Raw genomic sequence first — 27,785 nt, 5'->3', positions numbered from 1 at the left:
CATTTGAGAACCACTGGTCTAGCCTATAGAGAAGAGGTGAATGATCTGGGTGGGTTGGTGCCTAACAAAAAACTTACCCTGAATGTCAGTGAAACCAAGGAGATCTTCATGGAGTTGGGGAAAAGCCAGCGCGGTCTCACACCATACCACATCAATAATATCGCAGTGGATATAGTCAACAGCACCAAGTTCCAGGGGTGCAGATTGCTGACTCTCTGTCCTGGTCTCTTTATACCAGGGCTCTGGTAATAAATAAATAAATAAATAAATAAAATAAAAAAATAAAAAGAAGTCAGAATAAAAAGAAGTCATCAAAATCTCAACTTCCTGTTCCGGGTGAAGAAATCACATTTTCCCCACTCATCCAGAGTAGACAGTGGTGAGTACACAGGGAAAAAAAACATCTGGGCTTCACGTGCCTTCATCCAGGACATGGCACAAAACGGTGCCTGACAATAGCCTTGATTGTTGTCAAAGACACCCACTCATTCCACCAAGAACTTTTCACAGCTGGTCTCTGGGCGAAGGTTCTGCAGCATTAGAGCCAGGACTTCAAGATTTTATTACAGTTCCTACCCCAATGCCATAAAAATGCTGAACTCACAATTAAACCAGCATAAAATATGCTCTCTTACCTCTGTTTTTTATATTTTAATATATATTCTGTTTTTTATTGTTATTATTTTTGATTAACTATTTGATTTGCACTATCCTCCAAGCCTTTTACAGCAAAATCTTGTTCAGATGCACTGACTGCTGGTATAGGCCTATATTCTTTGAGTGACACTAAAAGTCTATCTAGTCATCAGTTTATGTTCCTAAAAAGCCACGTTGACATGAGTGGCCTTAACAGAGGTGAAAAGAACTGAGCAAGTTTTTTCTGATACTTTCTGGTTCACAGTTTTATCCACCAGATGGCGGTATTCCCCAACCAACGGGGACAGGTGAGTCACAAAACACCTTCGGCGAACAGAGCAGTGCATTATGGTTATTACAGTACCAGACTCAAAACAAGTACTACAAAATTAACCATGTGACATAGAGATTCAACAGTGACAGGTTGAGAAGGTTAGAGTCATGTTTTCAGTGTGGGTGCTCGCTGTCAAGTAATGCGGAACTCCTCAGCGTGGTCGTGTTGTGGCTTCCTTTTGCTGAAACATACTGAAACAGGTTCACTCGTACTTGAAGCTGTTCGGGGACTGACAGCTCCGTATCGTGCGGCGCAAGGACAGACGTAAAGTTAGGATGAAAGCTCCAGACAGCGAGAAGTGAGCCCAACTCCAAGTATGGAGGTTTTAATAATGAACTTTTGACCATTAGTTCTTCTTCTGTACTGTATTTATCAACACGCTTTGTATTTTTTTCCCGCTTCTTGGGTGCTTTTAACCTGCGCGTGACACTTGCGTTGACTTACTTGGTACAAATGAAGTTTAACGGCTACCTGAAGCTGCGGATAGGTGAGGCTGTGAGCCTGAAGCCCACCACCTTTTCCCTCCGCCACTCTGTCATCTTCAACAAATCCTCTCCAGCGCTGGACCCGTACATTGTGGTAAAAGTTGACGACATCAAAATCGGACAGACTCACACCAAACAAAAAACCAACACACCGACGTACAACGAGGAGTTCTGCCTCAACGTGACGGAGGGAAAACAGATCGAGCTGGCTGTTTTCCACGACACACCGATTGGATATGATGACTTTGTGGCTAACTGCATCATCCTGTTTGAGGATCTCATCAAGACCTCCAACACAGGAGAGACTTTTGAGGGATGGGTGAGTGAAAAATCAGCCCAAGAATATAATATTGGAGAAAGCCTCCATCATGGCATGGTTAACCGTTAGGAACACAGATGGGTCCCAGTTCCCCCAATTTCCCAGTACAGACCACTCAAAGTAGGGGGAAAGTACTGCCAAATGTTACATAACATTACTGATACTCTTTAAAGCAGCCTCTGTGTATTTGTGAAAGTAAATCAGTGTGTTATAATGTGTTAAATGTAGAGTATAATATTTAAAATACAGGGTTGTTATCCGGACCTGCCAACAGGTTTACTGGAGATCTAGCCTAACTCTTGCTGAGCGGAGGTGAGAGAAAACCAGGAGCCTATTTGTGTTTTTGACACAACACAACAGTAAAATGTGAATATTTAAACTGTTATGGAAGACACTTATGATAATAATAATAATACTGTTTACATTTTACAGAACAACTGGGATGATAATAAACCATCCACAGACAGCGACTCAAACTCTCATTGAGGATAACATTCCTCATCCTTTGTGTTCTGTGTGTCAATTAGCTTGTGCAAATTTAATCTAGGCTGGCACTGCTGAAAAATGCATGAGTAAACCACAAACCCTGCTAACATTAGCTTTGTTTGAAAAGCAAAACTTTGTTTATTTTGTGTTAAAGTGGGGCAAGAATTAGGCCTACCCCCTTTTTTCTTCTTGTTGTTTCTCTATCAGTAACAAGTGCTGTTTTGATGTAGGTGATGGCCCTGAAGAGCTCAACTTTGAGCTTGTGTGGAAAAGTAGGGGAAAATTGCATGCTGATTGTGGAAACAATATCTTATTTCTTTTGTATTTTTGTGCGAAATGCATAAAAATGTTAATGAATATGAATGAATTACTCATGGAAGAACAACACACTAGAGATCTGAGGTCTTTGACACACTCATCATATTTGGGAGGAGGTTCAGGAAACAAAACAAGCCATTACTCTTCTTCACAACACGTGCCCCTGGCGCTCCTTGAGTACCTTTGCCTGTTTTGTTGCCCCGAATGCATCAGCTGTGTCTCATCTTCCATAAGCTCAGCCTCAACCAGTGTCCTCGAGCGCAGGAAAACTAAAGCAGTGTATCATAAGTCATGCTGCGTGGGTAGCTGCTGGACATGGACCTTTCACATCTTATGCTTATCTGCTCAGACGCTGTAGCTGTGATCACCAGCAATACGATCTGAAACCACACATACCACTGCAGAGGCGAGGTGTTAATTCTGCTTCAAGGGTGCACGAACAAACACGATAATAGAGCCTGAGCAGCAGTCTGCATACTTCTAAAAACAAGGGGACAAAGTAATTTATACTTAGCTATGCATTCTTATATGTTTTGAATTAAGCAGGGAGAAAACTGATATCATTGAAGCTCATACTGGGTGCCTTTTCATGGAGTATAGGTCTCATTTCTTCCAGGGACAAACAAACTGTCCCTTCAGACTGGAGTTTCCCTCTGACAACTTGCTTTCACACCTCCAGGAGTTTGAGCCACTGCAGGTGTAAGTGATTGTAACATGACCTGTCCTGGCCCAGAGCTGGCTCAGGTGGTATCGACTATCAAGCACAGCACAATCCTCAGTACATGTAGATTTGTCTGCCCTTAACTGACATTTTTCTTTTGGTCAGTTTGTGACATGATGAATGAAAAAGACTTTCAAGGAACAGTAATTTAAAACAAAGACAAATGTACAGAACAGGTTACTTTACAGAAATAAATGATGTTTAAGTCTGAACTCGTAATACAACTTGTATCATCTTAAAGCTGCCATTTTTCTTTTCTGTGAAATTGGTGACATTTTTAACTTTTGTGATTAAAATCGCTGTAGCTGCATATTACAGAAAGCAGAGCTTGTTAAAAGTAAGCATAAAAAAGTGAAACTTGAAACCGCCTAACACGCCTTTAAAGACCCCCAGTTTCAAGGGGAAGTGGTGTGAAAGTGGAGCGCTTGGTCTGCACTTCTTGAAGAACTAATTTTTTTTTTGTGCATCTGACTTTCTCACTCTTAGGGTTTGAAGCTGTTGTGTGCTGTGTCTGAGCTGTGGAGTGCTTTGTTGTGCATAAGAAGTGCTGCTGGGCTGGTTTGTTTCACACATGAGGCACCGAGACTTCAGACACAAGCCTCCACACGCCCACACTGCTGTTTATCACATCGTTCCCACCATCTGATCAGCCCTTCAAGGCCTACTGTAAAACACTCACTCTCTAATGGCTCTTATCCAGATGTTCCACTTTCTTTCATACATGTTTTACAGAGCGTCAGACCTCCCACGTGATGAACTTCACACACACAGAAAACTACATGTGTTTATTGCTGTAAACCAACAGAAACACCATTTGATCTAAAAGTTACCCAATTTCTTCTTTGAACTAAAACCGAGGAGTCAGGATTGACATCATCCATCTAGAACATTCACCATGTGACATTTAAACACATGAGGCCAGTTTCCTACGCCTCCCACCTGTTGACACTACATGACAGCACACTGACACATCTAAGACTTTTTTTTTCCTTCTCTGTTTCACAATATATTGGATATATTTAGTTTGGTGTGCCTTTTTAGTGTTGGACTTCTTTTTCAGGCTGATATGGGGGGCATTGAAACTGAGAGTAGGTTAAAAATGGACATGTGTCATTTTCCAGCAAAGTGTTCTGTCTGCTTCAGCGAAACAGGCCTCATTACCCACGGCTAAAAAAAAAGAAACTTCCTCCTTTGTGATGAGGCACTTAAAGTTCTGCTTTTAACTACACCATGATCACCATCTATGTCATCTGTCATCGACCCCTTTTACCCACCAGACCGCTCCATTTTGGCAAATTCACAATCACACTTTGTTTCATGGAGAGCCGTGGGCAGAGGTCATAATTCCTCCTGTCTCTTTTAAAAGAAACCCAAAATTTAAGCTGTAGGATTGTCACCAGAGTCATCATAGAAATGATAAATAATGTAAGATATATGATTGCTTTTATAACTTCTGTGGCATCGTGGGCTTTACATGGTATGGTTGCACCAAGTGGCGTACACAGAATTTTTAAAGGGCAGGGGCACAAAGACAAAAAAGGCACACACAGCCCTCTTTTTTGCCTCCCAAGAGGGCAGTTTAGTGTGTTTCGCTAACTATGAGGGCACTTTGCACTTTATGTTTCGGCTCCCAAGAGGGCACTTTAGTGTGTGGTTCAACTCCCAAGAAGGCAATTTAGAGTATGTTCTAGCTCCCAAGAGGGTCACTTTAGCGCATGTCTCTGCTCCCAAGAGGTATCTTTAGCATGTTTTTGGACCTGAAGAAGGAACTTTAGCATGTGTTTTGGCTTACAAGCAGGCGACCCCCCTGTGCACACCACTGGGTTGCACAATAAAGACCTTTCTAAAACTCCCCTCTACACCCTCTTCCTACACACTTATCTTCTGTTTGTGGGTTTGAGTGGGAGATTTACACTGAGTTCACATCCAAACCTTTGGGTGTGGAGTGAGAGATGGATGTTGGACCCTCCCTGTTTGTGTCTGTATGATGCTGTCTCACTGACCAGGTAAAAAATGTCTGTCATTGATCATCGAGGAAGGCGCTTCATACACTAAAGATCCATGATGTAGTTCACACAGACCTGGACAGCTTTTATTATGATAAAGACAACACAGTCCATGAAGAAGAAGAGTGTGAATCATGCTGTGGAGGGATTTTTGAGACTAAATGGTCCATCATGTAAATTGCTTATTATTTTCATGGCATATCAAGTTCCTGTCTGCACTCTGCAGAGGTGAGACTAGGGATGCACTGATACCAATCCTGGTATCGGGGTATTGGTGTATCGTGTCCCTCAAAGCTGAATCGGTATCAGTAGGAAGGAGCTGATCCATGGTGCCAATCCAGACAACCAGCGCCGCTACTAGCTCTGTTGGAAACTTGACTTGGAATGTTACGTCTGATTAGGGATGGGTACCAAATTAGGTAATTAGGTACTTTTATAGGTACCAACCAAATTCAGTCAAAAGTAGAGGGTACCGATTCATGTAAAATCAAAAGGTACCATCTTTAGGTACCTAAACACATCCTTGTGACTGTGAGGGAGTGGAAGAGTAGTAGATTTTCCATGCTGAACATGAACACAGCATTGCAAGGCTTTAACCTCCTGTCTACCAGTAGTTTAAATTTGTCCTCTGTGGAGGAAATTTTTAAACCTAGATATCTTCCACTTACTTCACACTACTGAATAAACTCCTCATGCCATCTACAGAAGACATTTAGGGCTTTTCAATGATACCAAATGTGAAGGGGTGGGGCTTTGGTACCTTTCTCTTTTTCATTAAGGAAAATGGCATCCATCAGTGGAAGTGCAATTTATGGGAAGAGGAAAAGTAAGTGTATAAAACTTTTTAATAAGCAAATTTTCACTTGAAATTTTGGTGGCATATTTTATATGGGACTCTTAACAACACATTTAAACATTGTCTGAATAATTTTTACTGTATTTAAGCATAGTAATATACATAATATCTGAAATATAAAAAACTAAAAAAAATGTGTTCAGTACTCTGATAACCTCACAAAGATGGGGGGGATCTTAAAATCTTTGTAATTGAACAATATTTTTTTTCCTGGTAGTCAGGAGGATATTCTGAAGAATAAATATGTTAAATTGAAAAAAATCTGAGATTTTATTATTAAACAAATTTGTATTTTTTACCACGCAAACACAAAAAAGTACCAATATTTGATACTGTTGAGTACAGATACCTATTGCCAGGTACAGGGCATCGGAACCGTATCGTTTCAAATGTGAAAGGTACCCATCCCTACCTCTGATGCACTTTCATGTTTTTTGCTGAATTACCAGTCTACAGGGTAAAAAAAAAATACAATCGAATATTAACTTCTGCACATTCTGAAGCATGGTTTTTACCAAACTGCTGATAAACATTTAAGTATTTTATAGTCAAAATCATTATTAACTTCAGTAACTCCATATACTCATTTTTTGCCTTTTACCTAAAACATTACCAGTCTTATCCCACAGTAGGGCATGCAGGTTATTATTTAACACTGCCATGGAATCGTTATTACTCGATACCCAAAGCCCAGGTATTGGTGTCAGAACCAGAAAAGTTGGATCAGTGCATCCCTTGGTGAGACCTATATAAAGTGAGCTTCATTTAGCTGACATACACTGACTCTAAAGAGGTAGATATAAGCCACTGCCACTCTTCAAATACCTTGAGATCATCTGGTATTGGTGATTTTTATTTTAGCTTCAGAAAAGACAGGTAACAACCAGAAGAACAGCAGGAGGATAAAGAAACTGTTAACATCTTCGTATTTGTTTATAGGTCGCTCATTGTGTGGACTTTGCAATGCATAGTGTTATCACACATTTTAGATCAAGCAGGCCTGTTGCGTAAGCTGTCTGTCTTTGCTTCAAAAGAGTAATCAAAACAAAAACAGCACGCAGACAGACGTAAAGAAATTTCATGAATGCATCGCAGCTTTTTTGGTTCTACTGGAGACAATGGCCAAAGGAAAAGGTTAGAATACCAAAGATGACACAAATACAGAGAGAGACCTCACGGTGGACGAGTCAGTCTGCTGTCTAGACTGTAGATTCAGACACAGGATATGAACAGGCAACTGTGAGAACAAAAGAGGGGATGTTTGAAATGAAGTAGAGAGAGCTTTTCCTTTAAATGAAAGATTTACAAGTAATTGTAACTGTGGTCACAACTGACACTAAATGTGCTGATGTTTTGTGGGCAGACTCTCCTTCTCCAGAAATTGGTGCATGTGTAACAAATATATCCTCACTGAAGTGCGTTGTGACCAATGTTTCCTTCCAGTGGTTGCTGCAGGAAGTATCTTATGCTGCCTGCTCTTCACTGTCCACCTCCTTAAAGACCCTCTTTCAGCGCGTAGACGTTTGTAAGTCTTCTCTCTCAGCTGAGCAAGGTCAACACAACCCCTGCAACCAGCCCGACCAGCCAGACCTGCTTTGTTTTCTTTCTGCTATGGTGTCCAAATTCCTCTAACATGACGTACACACTAAAGAGCGCAAAAAATATGAGGCAACATAGCTTCATCTCTTTAAAAAGGCCAAAGCTCACATGTGAAAAAATTTAAACAATGTTAACAATATTCAACTCAGGTTCTGAATTTCAAGGAAAATTAAACTGATAAATGAACAGTGTCTAATCTTTATTTTTAATCCAGTTTGAGCTATGTGTGGTTTGAGTACACTGAAATCTAATTGCATATTTTTGTTTGTGTGTTTTCAGATGGACCTGGAGCCAGAAGGCAAAGTTTACATCCACATAACACTCACTGGATCCTTCATCGATGGTAAGTCTGCCACTGAGTGCCTCCTCAAACCCAGCCCAGAGTTTCTCTCATACTAAATGTGTCTCTGGATAATAACCATTTCTAAACCCTTTAATAGCTAAAATGTATTTATGTAATACTAGAAGCACAAAGAAGAGGTGTGCTCACATGTTTTTGTGTGACTGTTGCTGGCTGGTATGAGCCAGGTATGCACCGCTTCCTCTCTCAGACGTCATATCTTCAGAGGTAGAGTCTGCAGACGTCATCCTCCCTAACCTTTTTTGATTGTCACAATCACACCCCACTGCTCAGGAAATGATGCTGAAAGCAACATTTAGATATTTCAGAAAAATAGTATATATTTTTTTTAGAGCTGGGACTTTAACACGTTAATTAGATTAATTAATTACACCGCACATTAACGCGTTATAAAAATCAACGCAAGATTAACTCATTGGCTGCCAGACATTTTCAGAATAGAATAGAATAGAATAGAATAGAAAATACTTTATTTATCCCCGAGGGGAAATTCAGGAGTCACCGCAGCATTTAAGAAAACAAAAGTAAGAAAGAGTATAGAAAGTGCAAAAAGGTCCATAAGAAATTAGATGACGACATCCCGTCCACCACTCGTCCACCACTCTCCAGCCCAGCCAGCCTCCACCTCCACAGGGTCCAGGACTGAGCCTCCCAAGAAGTCTGTTCAGTCTCTGTCTCCTGGATCCTGTCTGCTCACAGCAGGTGAAGCTCCTCCAATGTGGCGCCGGCGTCCGATGTCAGCTCCGTCAGCCACGTCCGTGAACAGCACGATGCCACTGGGTTAGCACAGCTAGCTCGTCCATCCCCCGGGGCTAGATCCCACGTTTCCAACAACGATGGATGGAAGCACAGGTCCACGTTATCACCTCCCAGCTCACATCCGAGAACCAGCACGTCGTCCTCACCTCCTCCTCCTCAGCTCGAGGGAAATCATCAAGCCCTACACTAGTTAGCATTGACATGCTACAGGCTGCTAACAGCTAATTTTGCATGTAAACAATGCAGCCATGGTTACATGTAGGATCTCCAGACAAACACAGGAGAAAAGTAGTAAAAAATATCGCCGAAGTCACAAAGAGTTTGGTGTCCGTGACCAACAATGAACCATACAAAGTGATGATCCACTCCAAATACAAAGATTACGAAAAAGAGACAAAAAAATTACAAGAAACGGACAAAGACGAGAGAGCTGCTGCAACAGGCAGCTACTTGGGTAGCGCCTAGCAACGGATGCTAAGAGCATCTTGAATGATCTTTTAAGACCCAAATAATAATGTTTCTATGACCATGTAAACACCAAAGTTACTTAAGAAGAGTGGACTCTCTTCTTTTATGTCTCTCTTCCTGTTTTGTGGTCCAAAAATTAGAAATATCAAACTTTTTTGATCGTGTTCATCTCGGGTGCTCCATTCTTTGATCCTCTCCATGATCTCCATCGTCTTTTCTCACGATGGCGCCGCTCTTTCTCTCTGAACTACAGTGACACATCTCCGTGTCAGCGTGAGCTGCCTGACCTTTTCTGACTTGCAGCGCCTGTCTATGTCTCTGTCATCTCACATTTCTCATATCCATGCTGAGCTCTCGTCTAAAGAGCGCACTGCTTTCACCCACAGTAGTTTACGAGCAGGATTTTGATCGACAAGCTCCACCAGACCCCGCCTCCCTCCGTTGAAAAATATAATTTACTTCTACAGACGCAGTAAACAGTAATCCAATGTCAATGGCAGGGAACACAGACATTTTAATCAATATTGACCAGTTGAAAAAAAAAAAAGAATTTACAAATCTTCTCTTTTTCGTGAATTCATTTGATTAGTCATGCACTGTAATTTTGTAATGCCCTACAGTTCAAATTCTTTATGTGGGGACCTTAAGCAGATATAAGATTAAAATGTGATTAATTAGATCAATTTATTACAAATCCTGTAAATAATTAGATTATTTTTTAATCTCCTGACAGCACTATTTACCACATTATGGCTGATGAATGTACGTGTCCACAAAAAAAAACATCTTCTAGCCAAAATAAACAGGATTTTGTGGTTTAAACTTGTGTATGAGAATATTCAATGATTTGGTCTTCTACCAAAATCTGTTTAGCTTGAAAAGTGTTGCTTCTGATGTTGAATATTGATGTGATTAAAATGTGATTAATTACGATCAATTAATTACAAATGGCTTAATTAATTTGATTAATTTTTTTAATCAAGTCCCACCACTAATTTTTTTATTTAAAGTTGTAGCTCTGTAGCCACTTAGCTTTTTTTTATTTTGATCAGTATTCTAACCATTGAAAGAATGGGTCGTGTTGGAGGTGTTCTACATTTTAAAAATGCGTGCCTTATGCTCAATCTGATCTTTTTATTTACACATTTAACAGACATTATTCTGGTGTAAGCCCTTGCTATTGAGTTTACTGTATTTTCATAACTTAAAAAGATTACCCAGCAGGCCTTTGGTTTGACCTGGTGCTTTTCACAGCTCAGCTCAGAAATGACCTCTTTTATTAAAGAGCTCAATTGTGTAATTATTTTGTAGCAAAACGCCAAAATGTTGCAACTTCTATGTAAACATTTCAGTTTACTCACCAAACTCTGGAGATAACCTCAGCCTTTCATCGAGTGCTTCCTCTGTGATTGACCTTTAGAGACGAAAGGTAACACTGCTGAATTATAGATGCCCCCTGAGGCAAAAAACAACATTTTTTTTCCACAACTTAATTTAAAGTTTTCAATGATCACAAAAACTTATTTCTCTACAAATGTAATTTTTTAACAGTTCCCTACCCACTTCAACAACATACAAAAGAGAGAGGAAAAAAAAGAGATTAAAAGCAAAGGAAAAAATGTGTATCAATACTTATAATATTAATAGTACAGCAAAAAAAAAAACTCTGACATGAAGGAATATAGAAAATAATAGTAGACAAGAGAAAACCTTGAGGAAGAGAAGGAAAAAACCCTCATAAAAACGATAATTATTAATTAATAAACACGAGCAGTTTAAACAAGAAAAAAAAATAAATAAATAAACTAACAAAACAACAACAAAAAAGGTGTGTGTGCAGTCACCAACATGCTGTCCTTACAGATAAACTTGTAGTATAATGATGCTATATCTGCTCCAACAGATATGAAATTAAAGGTTGCCAGATACAGAACAACAAAAAGTTTTTAAGACAAAAAAATCCTTTGAATCTCTGATAATGTGACCCACAAACAGTAACATAGTGTGTTCATATTATTTACATGTCAGTTAAATCATAGGTGTTTACAGAGAAGAAACATTTCTTTGTTTCTGCATATGCCAGAGGGATTTAACTGTACAACAGCTCTCAAAGCTCTGATCGTAAAGCCAATTTTCACACGTCTACCACAAATATAACGTACTTGTAGGAGGGGGTGTAGGCTCAGCAGTTTCCGTAATGCGTGTATGTGTGTTTTAACCTCACAAATAGCTCCACTTCGCTTACTCTGTAAGGTTAAACACACCGAGTCAAACCATGCAGCTGTGCTCATGAATATACACAGCTTACTGTCTAAAGAGCTGTTCAGTTTGTCCTTTTTAATTTGTTGAGTTTCACCGTGATGATGGTACAAAATAATCAGAACATGCTTGTAACACAGAGAGGTATGATTCCTGAGTCCTGCCGTGCTGTAACAAGTTTTTAATAATAAGATCAGACAGAAACTGAAACTCAGGTTTATTTGGTATCATCAAGTTAAACAGGGAATGTTTTATCAAGCAACTGTAAGCATAAAAAATGATGAGGCAAAAATTTGAAATCATTTCTGCACCTAAATGTAAAACATTCATTCTGAGCTCTGCTCTTACTCGTCTGTGAGGTTTGTGGCTCTTTCAGTTGCTCAATGCTCCACTTTGTTCCACAGCTCGTCACTGATTTGGTGTAATGGTCAGTGCTGTGCTGGCCTTCAGTGGATGTTTGGTTGGTTGTGGTAGTGATGATATTTTTGAATAGCTGCAGCTAAAAATGTATTGAGTCACATCAGAACCAGCACCAGTTTAAAGTCCTTCAAGAAACAAACCGTACAGTTTTTTTTAATGGATCAATTAACCGGTGTACCATCATAACCTCTTTCTATCTTTCCTACTGTTTTCCAACCTTTCTTTGCTAACACTGTATTCAGTATTTCTCTGGGGTTTTTTTTTCAAAATATTTTTATTGAAGAGATAAAACAATTCAACATCTCTATTCAAAGAAATATGAATTACCTTTTCCCTTTTTTAACACAAATGCATATGTAAGCATATACATATGCACATACAGAACAAAAAAAAAAAAAAAATATATATATATATATATATATATATATATATATATATATATATATATATATATATATATATATATATATTTGGAGAAAATAATAACATTAAATCAAAGTTACAGAGTACACTGTAATAAACAAACAATGAACCCCCCACCCCCACCCTTCCCCAGCTCATCATGACCAACACACATATAACTGGTTATATGTACAATACAAAAAAAATGCATGAACAACAGGCACACATCTAATCAGGTAGTTCAGGTAGTAACTCTAATTTAGTGAAATAAGAAACAAAGGGTTGCCATTTTTGGAAAAATTTCATAGTGCATCCTCTCAATGTATATTTAATTTTTTCAAGTTTTAAAGAAACATGATGTCTTCGAGCCATCAGGAGATAGAAGGATATTTAGCAGACTTCCAATGCAACAGTAAAGAACGTCTCTCTGTAAAGGATGTGAAAGATATAATCTCCTTTTGTGTAGAGTTAAGTATATGTGAAGTGTTAGGGATCCCGTATTTTTCTGTTTAACCATATTTTATTCGTTTGAACTCCTGGAATATTTTTTTTTGTTTTGTGCTTTTGTCTTTAGGGAGGTCACTCATCAAGCCCTCATGAGTTACTTTGGCCCCTCACATGCACATCTCCTGAAGTTTCATTTTGTTCGTTCAATAAAAATCAACAGATAACTACATCAAAGAGCTAAAGAGTGTAACAATCCGAGTATTTCCGCGCCTGTAAATCAGCTGTCTAAGGCAAAAGAATTGATCTGAACTTTTGTTTTCACTGTGCTAACATAACATTGTTTGGCAGATGCCATCAGGCTGACAGCAGTGAGCTATTTCAGGTGTTGACATATTTCCAAACCTCAGCTTTGTGGTGTTATGTAGGTCTGGTCAAATGCTGTGAAGCTTTCTGACTCGTTGACACATTATTGACCACTTACAACTAGGGGTGAGTATTGGCAAGAACCTCAGAATACATCAGAATACTGTTATATATTGGGATATTCTGCACAGTTAACTGTTTGATTGAAAACAACTTGTCCATTTATTGTGTTTGAAATAATGAAAGTCAGGTGCAGTGTTTCATACAAACACTTAACTTGAAAACATAAAGTGCATCAAGTTTGTCACTGAAACTACTGTGACATCAAAAAAATAAAGTTGCGAAGAAATTATTGGGTGAAAGACATGGTCAGTTGGTGAGACTGATAAATGTCACATGGTGTAACCAATGGTACTCATAAAAAATCTAATATTGCGCAAAACATGACCATGATTATTATTTTATCAGTCTACACTGTAACAATTAAACTTTAAATGATTGTAAACTAACTGAACCAAGAATAGAGAGAAAACATTGATGTTTACGAGATCAAAACCTGCATCATCAAGTTTAGGAATGAAATATTTTGAATAGACTTTGAGATTATATTTGTTATACGGTTAATGGGCAACATACAGCGGAGTAGCTCTTCTGCGCCATCTACCACAGTGGAGGTGGGGAAGATGACTTGTACTTCCAACTCACCTAAAATATGAATTTTCATTTTAACAAAAATATCTATATCACAGGTCAAAGTATCGCGATACTTTTCCGTATCTATATTTTTTCACACTTCTACCTACAACCCAATATTTTGATCTCTGTCTTTTTTTTAGATGATGCCATCGTAAAAGAAAAGACCCACAAGGAGTTTACAAGAAAGCGACAAGGGGCAGTGAGACGGAGGATCCACCAGGTCAACGGACACAAGTTCATGTCAACATTCCTCCGTCAGCCCACTTTCTGTTTCCACTGCAAGGAGTTCATCTGGTGAGAAAGTGGAACAGGGTCGAGTCCCTGCCGCCAGCTTGTGTCTGTGTGCTCTGTGAACTAAATCTGATGGTGTCTCTGTGTCTGTCATAGGGGTGTTTTTGGAAAGCAGGGTTACCAGTGTCAAGGTGAGCTGACCTTGTTTCGTATTAACACCTTCCCCTGACGTTAAACCTGCGAGTACAAGTTTTAACATCGGCTGTTTTATTTTTGAAGTGTGTACCTGTGTTGTTCATAAACGATGCCACCAGCACGTTGTCACAGTGTGTCCGCGCATGAAGAAGCCAACAAAAGAACAGGTAGGACTCAGCGACACTCAATCAAACATGCTCCTCACTCCCTTCACTCTTTCATTCACACCTCACCCCTGGTTTTATAAACTTGACAACAGTAATTTTGCAAACAGGATGTGCACACACACCTACAAACCTCTGATAAACACCTGCAGTGATCAGCAGACTGTGTGTGTTCCTGTTTTTGTGTTGCACTGGCCACTGAACCAGAACTCTGCAAATGACTTTATTATTAGCAGTATATTAATGTTTCCATTAATACATGTGTGCTTTGTTTAGCAGCTCAGCCTTTAGTCATTTGCTCATTTTTATTACATTCTGCTGAACTTTACAAGTTTCTCTTCCCCTGGGGCACTCTGAGGGAAGTAATTACAGCAAGAAACAGAAACATGGTCCTGCTTTGTTAAAAATAGGAACTGTTCTCCACAGTTCATGGGGCTGCTTATGATTAGTTAGATTATGAACATGGTGGTTGATCACACTGTTTAAGCAAAAAAAAAGAGCAAAAAATGTTTGTTTCATTTCTGCAGCCCACAAACCAAGGCTTCAGCATCAATGTCCCTCACAAGTTCAACACCCACAACTACAAGTCGCCTACCTTCTGTGACCACTGCGGCTCTCTGCTGTGGGGAATAGTGCGGCAGGGGCTACACTGTAAAAGTGAGACACACATCAACTCGTATTTTTATAAAAATGAGACCTCCAATGTCTTCATTTGTCTAAATGCTTGTGTGTTTTTGTTCCACATCTCAGTCTGTAAAATGAACGTTCACATCCGCTGCAAAGGCAATGTGGCGCCCAGCTGTGGAGTCAACAGTGTGGAATTAGCCAATAAGCTTGCTGAGATGGGTCTACAGGCAGGAGGGCTCTCAAAACGAAACTCAATGGTAAAATGATGTGTTTTTTGTCCAGAATATGTTGAGTTATTGTTTAGTTACCTTAATGTGGCCTAATATAATTAGGGTTTGTCTTTTTTTTTTTTTACTCAGCAGCCAAGAAGTGTGATTAGAGCCCCCTCTGAAAGGGAAAAGAGCGTTGAATGTCAGCTGCAGATCCCTCGGCTTGGCATCTCTGACTTCACTTTTTTACAAGTCCTCGGAAAAGGCAGCTTTGGCAAGGTGGGAAAAAACATGAAGAAAGCTGTGTTTACGGTGTTATTTACTTTGTCGAAGAGGATATGCTATAGTGTAGATGTATAGTTACAGAAAAAAAAAGAAATATCATATACATTACTAATAATAGATAAAAGTGCAGTTTTAAAGAGGGGTTCAAAAAGGTGCTATAAAAAATGCATTTTTTCATGGTGGAGAAGGAGGAGAGGGCATCGCTCCAGCTGTGTCTGGAGCTCTGATGGTTTGGGATGAGAAGTTGTTGCTTATTCAACTTTTATGTTTAATGCACTCAAAATTCTTCCTCAGATTAACTAAATAAACCTCTTTCGTTAAAAAAAAAAAACATTTGAATCAACATGACACAGCGTATATGTAAAATCTTGTGAATCCTCATTTGTAATGTTCTGCGTGGTTTGTGTCTTTCTTGTCTGTAGGTGATGCTGGCGAGACTGAACGATAGAGAACGGGTTTTTGCCGTAAAGGTGTTAAAGAAGGATATCATTTTGCAAGACGATGATGTTGAGTGTACCATGACGGAGAAGAGAGTGCTGTCGCTGGCTCGCTGTCACCCCTACCTCACACAGCTGTACTGCTGCTTCCAGACATCGGTCAGTCCAGATCCAACAACACTGGGATTACATTTAAAAACTCAAGAGAAGAAATTTATTATAACGTTACATAACATTTGTTGTTTCCTTAATCTTTTTTTCATATATTCTGTAAATGTCTCTAAGCCTTCATACTTGACTGTTTTGATGAAGCATACATTCATCAAAATAAAGTATACCCGATAGATCCATATAATTAATTGTGTGAAAATTTCCAAAAGATAACTCAGAGAGTTAAAACATACTTAAAAAATAGATACCCAGAATAAAACAGTGCACAGGAGGGAGAGAGATTGTATCAGCTTGAAAAACAGAAAAGTAAAAGCAAATACAAGTGTGATTCAGCTTCAGACCAACGAGGGAAGAGATGATGTGTGGTGTGCAATGAGTTCAGCAAATAATCAACCCTGAGTCAACAAGACCTTGACAGGGTCTAATTTGCATAACCAGCCACTCACTTTACATGATCCTACTTTTTACCAGGCTGGCAAGTTGGTAAATAATATAAATTTGATGATGATTTCAAAGTTTTAATGATGATTGATGTAGCCTAAAGTTAACTCCCTCTGATGCAGATAAGTTGCAGGTTACAATTTAATTTAATTTAATTTTTTACATTAAACATTTTCCCTGTAGCTTGTGTTAGACAGAGTGAAGGGACTTCTGCAGGAGTATCATGCTGCTTGAAGTAATCTGCACTTCTACAGGCTTTGTATTTTACACCTCTTCACAATAAAAGTGGTAAATGTCACCACCTGAACATTGTAGCATTTATCACAGCTCACAGTTTAAGTGGATTTAGGGGTTGGAGGGTGCAGATGCTGCTCGTTTGGCTCAACTATCTGTGCCTACAAACATTATTTACAGCCTCTGAGGACCAGTTTAGGTGGATCAGTTTTTCCACAGTACAAAATGAGATGCCCTATGCACAACACTGTCTGTCCTTATAACTCTGTTCTGGTAATTAAAATTATCTTCAAGTTCAACCAAAAACTAAAGAAATTCTCAGCACACTAGAGGTCTGAACAGCGTCTTCCTGTTTTCTAATCCTCATTTTCACACAAACAACACGTTTCGCCCATGCCAGCAAACTTGAAGAAGCCATGGGCGAAATGCGTAGTTTGTGTGAAAATGAGAATAAAATAAAAAGAAGAAGCTGTTCAATCCTCTTGCCTGCAGATAGAGGCAGATATTTAACTTGTCTTTTCGCAAATTGATTTTATATGGCTTCATTAATCAGGTTGTCCCTGTGTCACATACATCGGGAGTTTATCATGGTTTCAAAGAGATTTTGACCAATCAGAACTCAGCATGTGTCACATATGTCATATGTCAGTGGCTGTAATAATGTCCTGCATTATGATGAAAATTCAACAGATAGACGCAGTTGTGTGCAGTTGGTGTGAACTGTTGAAGTGAAGACAGGGTTGTAAGGTTGTAATGTGTCAGTTGGTCAGCAGGTGGCAGCAGTGCCTCAGAGAGGGCAAATGAGAGATTGAGTTGTGCTTCTACTGGCAGAGCTGCTCCTCCTGGCTCAGACTGTACACTCCTAATCTGCTTTTGTTTTGTAACCGCCGCTGACCCACTTTACTTGGGATCAAAATAGAGACACAGGAAGTAAAGATCTGACTCAGTGACACTCCTTCCCTGATCAATTCATTCATGCACACAATCTCTTTCATCCAACTGCAGCATTTTATCTTTCTGCTGTTTTCTTAATAACACTACTGAAACAAAGTAAAAGAATCCAGTTATCACATTTATCAGCTGTGAACTTTGCCAGTTAGCTGTAAACTTTGTCGCTGCTATACAGTGACAAGTTGAGTGTTTGAAGCTGGGTGTGATCTCCATTACATGTTGAGAATAGTCAGGGCATGAATGTTTTGGTTGTTTTGCACTTACATTGTGTCGAGCAGTCACTGTTGAAGTGTTTAATTACATTTCTGAAGTTGCAGGAGAAAAAGTACAGTTTAAAGAAAGTTTTGCACATTAACTGAGATAATTAAGCTTAAACATTACTGAGGCTGCAGTTCATGTCCCACAAATTTAAAATAACAACTCTGAGAAAACACAGTAGTGGTTATTATAGTGTTCTTTTAAAAAAATAAATAAATCTGCCTTTAAAATTTGAGTAAGGCAAAACAGCCAGCCAGACTTTTTTTTGTTTTGTTTTTTGCACTTAAAGTGCCTTTTTGACTAATATTTTAACATTTAGAAAGAACTCAATTATGATTTTTAGAAATGTCAAACCAGAAGTCTTGAAGTCTGGAGAAGCTGTTTCCCACACCTGGACTTGGACCACACACAGTGTGTCTTGCCTCTGCAGCACATTATTATTAAACATTTTACATGTAATCTCAGTGTAAATACAGGCTCTCAGTGAACCACAGAGCAGATACACTGACTCAGCTGTGGCTCTGTATCCTGATCCCTTCAGGAAGCTTTATGGGCAGATCCTGACATCACGTCCTCCTGCAGTATTTTTTTTTCTCCCACCATGATCTCATTTTCTAGATCATTTATTGACCACAGCCTGTAATGAGAAAGAAAGATTTATGGATTTGATTAGTACTTTTTTCGCTAGGCTGAATTCTAGCTGCGGTTAGCCGCACAGGAATCCATTAAGGAGACATGTGAAATTTATGAGAAGTATCTGTGCATCATCCTTGAAGCAATCTCCTCCTGGTCATGGCTTTTTAGTCCGTCTAATAACACAGCCGCTTCACACAGGTTTATGTGTGCAAAGTCTAAATGTCATCTCCTTGCTTCCCTCTTTTAAAGGACCGTCTCTTCTTTGTGATGGAGTTTGTGAATGGAGGTGATCTTATGTTCCACATCCAGAAGTCCAGGAAGTTTGAGGAGCCTCGAGCGCGTTTCTACACGGCAGAGATTACCTCTGCGCTCATGTTCCTGCACAGCAAAGGCATCATCTACAGGTGTGTGATCAGGGAACAGTGATACTAATCCAGTTAGTCTTAATCTTGACACAGCAAAGATCCTGCAGATCATTCCCTCTGTCAAAACTTGTCTTCTGACTAAAACATATGACCCTGATCTGAATTCCATGAAAAAGAAGTTGTGATTTCTCAATATCATGACTAGTTGTTCCACAAGTTTATTTCACACATACCCCCTGCTCTTCATGGGAAATCAAACGGCTTGTTTAGCATTTATCAAACAAAAAAGTTTTTTAAAAGTTCACAACACTGGCTATCAAGTCACCCTATTAAGTTTATTAGCTGCAGATCCTGTTATTAGATATGAGTTTTGCTCTCTGATTTCTTGTTGTTTTGACGCCAACCACATGCAGGAGAAGGCTGGCAGAGCGTGGTCTTCCCGCCAGTGCATGATGATCATACTCTTGCAGGGGGACATCATGTGAGCTCAATCCTGGGTTATATTTAGTGGTTCATGTGGTCCGCGTCAGCCAGCACCACATATCATGACTGTTACCTTGAGAGGCCAGGAGCAGTTTGCATGCTACTACAAGAATAACAAGGCATACAGCTGCACATCAGGCTGTCAGCGAGAGAAGAGCAGAGATCACACTGCCTCTTAAAACTAAGGTTATAGTCTCAGTCGCAGTGTTGTTTCTTGTGCATGTCTTCTCATGACTCTAAATGCTATCTGTGTCTTTTTTAAGCTTAAGGTTAGTTGTGCTTTGAGGCCTTCAGTTGACCTCAAAGTGTCCATATGACAATCCTCTTCAAAGTTAGGTTCAGAGTTGTGTAAAGTTTCTTGAAATGCTGCATTTATTTTGTCTTATTTGACACATCTTCATATTTTTCTTTATTTTAACAGGCAGTAGCTATTTAGCCTCACATAGTTGCTTCTAGTACCAATGGTGCATCTAGACATGAGCTGAAAGAGAAAACAACTCCACTTGTGTCAAGACTTCAGTTCAAATAGCCCAAACCCAAACTGCACACTTTAAATGGGACAAGCTAATTGAAAACAAGTCTTCAGGAGGAAACCACATAATCATGAACAGCTGTTTGATGCCATGCAAACATTAAAAAAGCCCTGAAATAACACAGCCTTAGTGAGCAGTATAAAGTTCTGCCTGCAGAGTCAGGAAGAGGCGTCTTTTCTAGCTCCAAACAACCACGTTAGGAAAACGTAAGATCTAAAACTAAAAGTCTTATTTGGGGAATGCTTTTATTCGTCTTGAAATGACAAGAGCCTGCAGCTCCTGTGACTAGTGTCAGAGTAGTTCAAGTAAATGTGAAAGCAGGCTGACTTCAGAAGGCTGTGGAGACGAGCTCTGATGCACTCTGCTTGCCCCTTAACCACAGGCAGACAAGAGATCTCACAGTCTGCGTCACAGCATTTGTCAGCACTTCCTTGTTTCTTCTTTGGAAATTTTGCTCTAATGCAACACTATCTCTAACCCAGCTAGAGAGGTTAAGTTAATTCCTTATTACTGACAGTTTTCAGGATGTTGATTATTGGTGTTGTTGCCACACAGTTTGGCTTAAAATCTCCAGTCAGGTTGTCCTCGTGTGATGAGGTGTGCGATTGAAGGAGATGGCAATACCTACATAAGAATAATAAAAAAAAGTAATATTTGATATTGGCCACATATCTAGAGTTAGAGAGTCACAAAAACACACTGAAGAGTGAACTATTTTACTGCCCTTAGTTTGAGTTTTTCATGGGCAAAGCCTTTACATCCTCTAAACTGTTTACTTTACAGCTGAGTAGTCATGGCGTTAAAGCATCAGATCTCTTTTTCCTGATGAATGTGCTGGAAGGGACGGTCACCATGAGCATCTGAGTCACTGTTGCACAACCGGGTTCCAGTAGAGAAGAGAAAACCAGATTAATCCAACCAAACCAGAGTAGCCTGAACGTGTTGTAGCCGGATCACACTGGATTTTCAAAAGAAAAAAAAACACTCTTATTTTGTTGGATATCTTCAGAATCTGTGGTTTTTTTTAGGGTATCTTCCATCTTTTTCCTCAATCTGAATGAAATTATTGTTTTCCACACAAGGGTTGGTTGATCACATAATACAGCTGGGCTCTGTGGTCCACACTCAGCAGATTTAATCTCTGACAGATTAAAAAACAGCGTCTGTGTTAAGGATATTTTTCCAGTATTTGGTTATGAAAGCAGATACATGCACAGTCAGCAGTGAGGGAGATGCTTCCTCATACACTGTGTGTATTGGTTTGTCTTATTATGAATCCAGGTCATATGAAGAAGTTTTATTGCTTTCTGTGGGGAGTTGGGCATTTGTATTGTTTACTAGAAAGGAGATTTTATTGCAGTAAACTTCCTTGGGTCATTCGATATTTCATATTAAAAAAATGTTTCTACTTTTGACTTTCCTTCGGGCAAAATAAATATGAACATCGGGTCATTTTTTCCTTCTGTCATCTAAATGTGTTAGACTTCTCTTGGCTGCCATTTCTGTCTGTGGCTCCTGCTGCTACAGGAGCTTCTCTGTCCTCAGGAGACCTTTTTATACTCACCACAAATTTCTACCATCCTTAAATGTGAGTAGAAACAACACCAAAGAGGAGTGTCTGCATTCTGAGCACAACATGGGCTTAAGTTGGATCTTTTTGCTATTTTCTTCATTTAGACATTCAAATAACCAGTTTCCTTACTTGTCTGTGTGTTTGCCCTCTTTTGCAGGGATCTTAAACTGGACAACGTTCTTCTCGACAAAGACGGTCACTGTAAGCTGGCAGACTTTGGCATGTGCAAAGAGGGCATATTTGAAGGTGTGGCCACTGGTACTTTCTGTGGGACTCCAGATTACATCGCCCCAGAGGTCAGTTACCAAATGAGTCAGCAATATTCTTATATCCTTAAGGCTCATACTGGCTTAAACTGATAGACATTTGGACAGTTAAAGCACCACTCACGTCAGAGTCGTAGTTTCACTGTAACAAATGAGTTAAAGATTTCCAGATTTTCCTTGTAACTAAGAAGTCTTAAGTAGAGCCCGACCGATTAATCGGGCCGATTATAGCCTGTCACCGATTAATCAACATCGGCCAAAATGTAGCCGATTATAAAAATTTTTGCTCCGCAGAGATTCTGTCGCTCCTGCTCCTGTGTGTTAATTAATATAAGGCAACTACACAGCGTCTCACTTCATAACGCCATGCAGGATTAACCTGGGCTCAAAGTTATTGTTTTGGTTTAAATAATTTTTGAAAATGTTTCAACGTATTTTGTTGTAATTGTATGTTTTGAAAGCAGATATATTGTTACTTAAAATCTAGTTTAGTCCCATGCATTAATTGGAAGATGGAACTTTTCAATAGCTAGTCATAATCTGTGTTCATATACAGTATTTATCCTGTGTATATCAATAAATTTATCACATATGTCAGCCGATATATCGGATATCAGCCGATATATCAGATATCAGCCGATATATCGGATATCGGCATGTATATCAGATATCGGCTTCTTTTTGCCCCCAATATCGGTATTGACATCGGCCCAAAAATCCCATATCAGTCGGGCTCTAGTCTTAAGGTTGCTTTGATAGTATCATGATGCTGATGTGTTTTACTCAAGAGGAAAAGAAAAAACTTAAAGTGCTTGTTTGACAAATGGAGGTCTTATCGGTCATTTCAGCTGCAGTGCAGGAAGTCATGAAAACTAAGCCCCGATTGGTGATTTGTGGTATAAGTTGAAACTTTGATTCCGTGCGCTGGCATACAAATATCTGTTCATAGCGCTTATAAGATGTTTACCAATAGGAGCCGGGGTGCTGTTACTGCTGAATTCATTGTGTCTGCCTCTGCTCTCCTTAGGGAGTGTTTCCCAGCATGCAGTGCGGCCTGCTAAAGTGTGATTGCTCAATACAACATTGACTATATTTGTACCACAAATGGAAATCAGGTTTCCACCCATGCTGAACAGCCTCAAGTACATATTTGAAATGTTCTATATAGTCTGTGCTCCATGTGTATGTAGACATTAAAAACCTGCAGCTCAGGTTTTATGAGTTCATATGATGCAATTTTCTTTCCCGTCTCATCTCCATCACACCACTTCACCCAAAACAAACACTGCGGTCTAGTCCCTCTCCCCCTCCTGACTGGAAGGCATGCTTGGCTTTCATAATAAGGGATTAAGATGGTCTATGTCCTCATGTTTCAGTGAATATTCTTCCACAGAACTGTGCATCTGGATTTATGAAAGGCCTCTTTTCTGTCATAAACACATGCAGCTCTGTGTAGCCTCCCTGGAAGCACACTTATCTGCTCCCAGAGGCTCTGTGAGGCTCTGTGTGCCGCGGTGTTTAACATTAATGATTTGCCGTCTTTCCACAGATCCTGCAGGAGATGCTGTATGGACCCTCTGTCGATTGGTGGGCTCTTGGGGTGCTGCTGTACGAGATGCTGTCAGGTCACGCTCCATTCGAGGCTGAAAATGAAGATGACCTCTTTGAATCTATCCTCAATGAAGAGATTATTTATGCCTCTTGGCTCAGCACAGAGGCAGTGAATATACTCAAAGCTGTGAGTCTCTCTATTTGCATTTCTCAGGGTCTAGTTCATTTAACAGAAAAACTATATGATAGAAGGGGGAAAGGTGTTTCCTCTGTGTTTATGTTTTTAGAAACATTTGCCTCCTTCTCATTTCCTCTGTCGGCTATTTTGATAGTACACAATTGCAGGAAAAGGTCTATGAATCTTTTCATGGCGTAGCTAATGATACAGGGGTCCATTCATCCCTACATCTGTGCCAGCAAGGTCAAGAAAAAAAACAATGTGTTGAATGAATGTTTACTGAAGAGCAGACTTTTTGCATTCCTGAACAGTGACACTCTCACCTCTAGTGTGACTCTTTTAGTTAAAGGTTGGGACGGGGTTTCTGATGTCAGGTTTGTTATTTGTTGTCCTTCAGTCTATCTGACACTCTGACTGCAAAGTGACTCGTAACTCGATGGGGCTCTGACAGCCAGCTGTTTGGCCTGGGTCGCTCTTACATAACTATATTAAGGCATGGTCCACTGCCCAGTTACAGCACACAAGCTATAAATATCACAACGCCCCCTCACTCCATTCCTCCTCCTCCTCCTCCCCTTTATTGCCCCCAGTCTGTCCCTCTGGTGCACCCTCACTCCTTCTCTTATCCATGTTTTTATTGCAACATGCATGAAGAAGCCCAATCTCCCCAGCCTCACGTTACGTAAAGATGCATGTCTGTGTGAGTGGATTTGAACGCTGCTGCACTATTTATACTGAGGGTTGATCCGTCGTAAAGTTCTCCTTGTTCCCATTCCTAAGTTTATGGACTTGAGCTGTCAGTCTTACTTTGTAAGGATCTCCATAGAAATACAGCACGTTAGAAATCATTTCAGTTATAAAAACTACCAAAGGTTTTTAAAAAGTAGATCACATGTTACATTGCTTGTTGCATAAATATATATACACAATAAATTATCTGTCTTTTCCCTTTACTTAAATCGGTAGTTGAATATCTCCAAGCAAATAATGCAATCTCAAGTTGCTTTTTTTTTTTTTCAAAACTATGCTCTGTACTATATCTATAACCTAATGCATTAACAAATTTACACAAACTAATTTTTATTAAGTTGCCTTTCCTTTTACCATTTCAATTATTCCCACTTGGTTTTTTTCTGATGCTACAGATGCACTGTTTCGGCAGAAAACGGTTTCTTCTTGCAGACATGCTGACTCAGCTGGTCTGGTGCTTAGGATGGCACAGCTGACGTGTAGCCGTGGAAAGATGGCATCAACTTCAGTGGAAATTTTTGTCTTTAGCTTTGTCGTCTGTTGACTCCTGAACTGGTTGACCCCCGCATGGTTTTACTGACTCAGTCATTTCCACTTCACAAGCCATACTGGTGCACTGGGGCGGGTTCTATTACGTGTCTGAGGTCCTTTTGGGTCCAAATGGTACGCTCGGCAATGCTCACTGATAGATTTCTTTGCATGACACTGCATAAGCACCAGAATACGTTTTTCTTGCCATGTTGGTAATGTGTCAGATTTCTTTGCTTTGTTTTGTTTCCCCTGCTCACACAAAGTCCTCATTAATAACTCCCTGAAAACATAAATCTTCCCGTCTCTTTATCTGTGTGAGCTTAGCGCTGTCCGTTTTTCTTATGTGTGAAAGTGTTTCGAGCTGCTGGAGCGCAGTGTATGAATCTTTCCCAATGACTTTGGGTGACTTTGGACACTTTCAAAGAGGAAGATGGGGGCTCATCAGTTTAGCCTGAACATCACTGTCAGCCTTAAGGTGTGCACAGACTCACCAGCTAAAAAACACACAGCCGTCCAAAAAACACATTTGTTTTCAGTTTCTTCCTAGAGGCAAGTAAAAACAAACTCAAACTCCATTCTAAGTTTGTTTTGTTTGGGCCTCACCCTCTAGCTTTTATTGCAGGAGTGTTGCACAGAAACAGTTGGAGCTCAGCAGGTAATTCAATGCTCCATTGTTTTATGTGCACAACACCAGGAAGTTGAGACACCTTAGTTGCTCCACTGAACCCTTCTGAACCAAGTGGGAGGTGCCACTTACAAACTAGGGTGTGTATGTATGTGCGTGTGTGTGTGTGTGTTATGTGGATAGGGAGGCGGGATTGACTGGTTGCTATGTTGGAACGAGTCCAGTGTGGCAAGTTGCCCACAAACAATCTAGTCTGATCTAGTTTACTAGCTTGTGTCACATTTCCCTAGTTGGTACAGATCCTAAACAACCTGCTGAAACCATCTGATGTTAAGATTGTTGATACTTTTCGTTCACTCTTATGATTTATCATACATGCACATCTTCACTCTTAACAGATGTTTATTTAATATCGCATCTTAGTGTCATAGTGTCAAAAACTCTTCCTTCTGTGTCTTTCCACAGTTCTTGACCAAAAACCCGGCCCGCCGTCTGGGCTGTGTGGCCTCAGAGGGTGGAGAGAGTGCTGTGACCAACCACGCCTTCTTTCATGGCATTGATTGGGAGAAGCTGAATCGTAGAGAAATAGAGCCTCCTTTCAAGCCAAGGATCGTAAGTCACGAGACTTGTTGATGGCGTGATGCTGTTTGTAAAAAAGATAATGAAAGCACTCTGCAGACATTACGTAGTGTTTGACTTTGTTTTACCTTGTGCCTCTGACTGCTGCTTAAAACACTGCTGCTGATAAATAACTCTTCACTTTTCACCTTCAGAAAACACCAGAGGACGTCAACAACTTCGACCCAGATTTCACTCAGGAAGAACCCACCCTCACACCCATCGATGACCCCTTGATCCCTTCCATCAACCAGGAGGAGTTTCGAGACTTCTCCTTCACTTCGCCCGAACTGCTGGAGAGCTAGATATGTCCTCACTGAACCAGGAGTCATCTCCCCTTCCTCATGGTGTTTTTTTTCGTTCAGGACAGTTCCCTGCGGCACGGAGAGTCCAACACTGTCACATTCCCCAGAGACATGAAGGTGCAAAGTGTCCGAGGAGTCAGCCAAACACATGCTTGACAGGACCAGGGGCTTCTCTCTTGAGCACTCCTGTAGTTTTTTCAGAAACATGACTTTAAACTTTGAAATGACATGTATTTTTTACTTTGATGCTACTTGATGTTCATGCATTTATGCAAGTGTGTTTTTGGCATGTTAATGTAAGACTTATTTGGAAAGGTGAACCATGTCGTGTTTGTTTTTTTACCTTTACTCTCATGCAGACCAATGAGGTTTATTTCAATTCACACCAAATGAAAAGGCACTTTTTGGACCATAATTGCATGGTTTGTTCTTGGTTCTAGCCCAGAAAAGAAAAAGTGAGTGGTAAGTGTTAACCAGCCTGCCAGAGACTTACTGAAAACTCCAGCTGCCAGCTGAAATCCTGGAAGGACTGAGTGAACTGATGAAATACCGACTCAATAAAGTTACAGTGTTCTGGAGAATAAACTAATTCACACAAACCTGCAAACACAGGCCAGAGTATTCAAAAGTGTCATGATCAAATGCAGAGCAGCAGAACATCTTCCAAAACTTGATACAATGAACTTTAATAAAGTTTAATATTAGATCAGGTGACCGTCAGAAAGCTGAAGTTTTTGTCATTCTACTTTTATTTTATAACTGTGTGGCTCAAAGGAAAGGGCCAGGACATCACAGTTTGATCATCTTATACAGGGACACTGCACACAGAGGCATTCAGATGTACAACAGAATGGTAGGAAATATACAGGATTGTAGCAGTCTCACTATTCCTAGGATTCATCTTTCCTCTTCTTTTTCAATCTGAAGAGTGTCATTATTTTCTTCATGTCACAAAAAGAGTTTGGATGTTTGTAAGAAGTTCTTAAGTCCTCCGCAACTGGCCTTTTGTAACAGCTCTTTTAAAACTTTTTTTAGCCTTGAGAATGTTCAAAATATGTGTCCCTTTTATTCAGACCCTTAGGAGTTTTCCAAGAGGAAATAGAAATTTAGATGCCAAACCTGGAGTGCCTGAGATAAAATGCAACACTCTTTTCCAGAGAGGCTTGACATCAGGACAAAAATAAAAAACATGCTCATAGCCTGCCAAAATTCTCGACACTCCCTCAAGCAGGA

General features: G+C 39.9%; 1 protein-coding gene across 2 annotated transcripts; it reads left to right on the top strand.

The window, feature by feature from the left end:
• Window positions 1-1,033: 1,033 nt before the first annotated feature.
• prkcha (protein kinase C, eta, a) lies at window positions 1,034-27,785 on the top strand. Of its 2 annotated transcripts, none has more exons than XM_074691484.1 (14): window positions 1,034-1,774; window positions 8,040-8,103; window positions 14,076-14,229; window positions 14,323-14,357; window positions 14,446-14,528; window positions 15,053-15,182; window positions 15,276-15,409; window positions 15,515-15,640; window positions 16,069-16,242; window positions 19,024-19,178; window positions 21,886-22,024; window positions 23,544-23,732; window positions 26,095-26,241; window positions 26,403-27,785. In XM_074691484.1, exons 1-14 carry the CDS (start codon window positions 1,424-1,426, stop codon window positions 26,550-26,552), a joined length of 2,031 nt encoding a protein of 676 aa, XP_074547585.1. In that variant the 5' UTR covers window positions 1,034-1,423; the 3' UTR covers window positions 26,553-27,785. The 2 variants fall into 2 exon arrangements, with proteins under 2 accessions (XP_074547585.1, XP_074547584.1); XM_074691483.1 differs by having other exon boundaries at window positions 1,035-1,774; window positions 15,512-15,640; window positions 26,403-27,784.

The sequence above is a fragment of the Halichoeres trimaculatus genome, unplaced genomic scaffold, assembly GCF_033239565.1.
Source record: "Halichoeres trimaculatus isolate MK-OKI-2021-1 unplaced genomic scaffold, fHalTri1.1 fHalTri1_scaffold_17, whole genome shotgun sequence".
NCBI lineage: Eukaryota > Metazoa > Chordata > Actinopteri > Labriformes > Labridae > Halichoeres > Halichoeres trimaculatus.
This window is presented reverse-complemented; position numbering and strand designations above follow the sequence as displayed.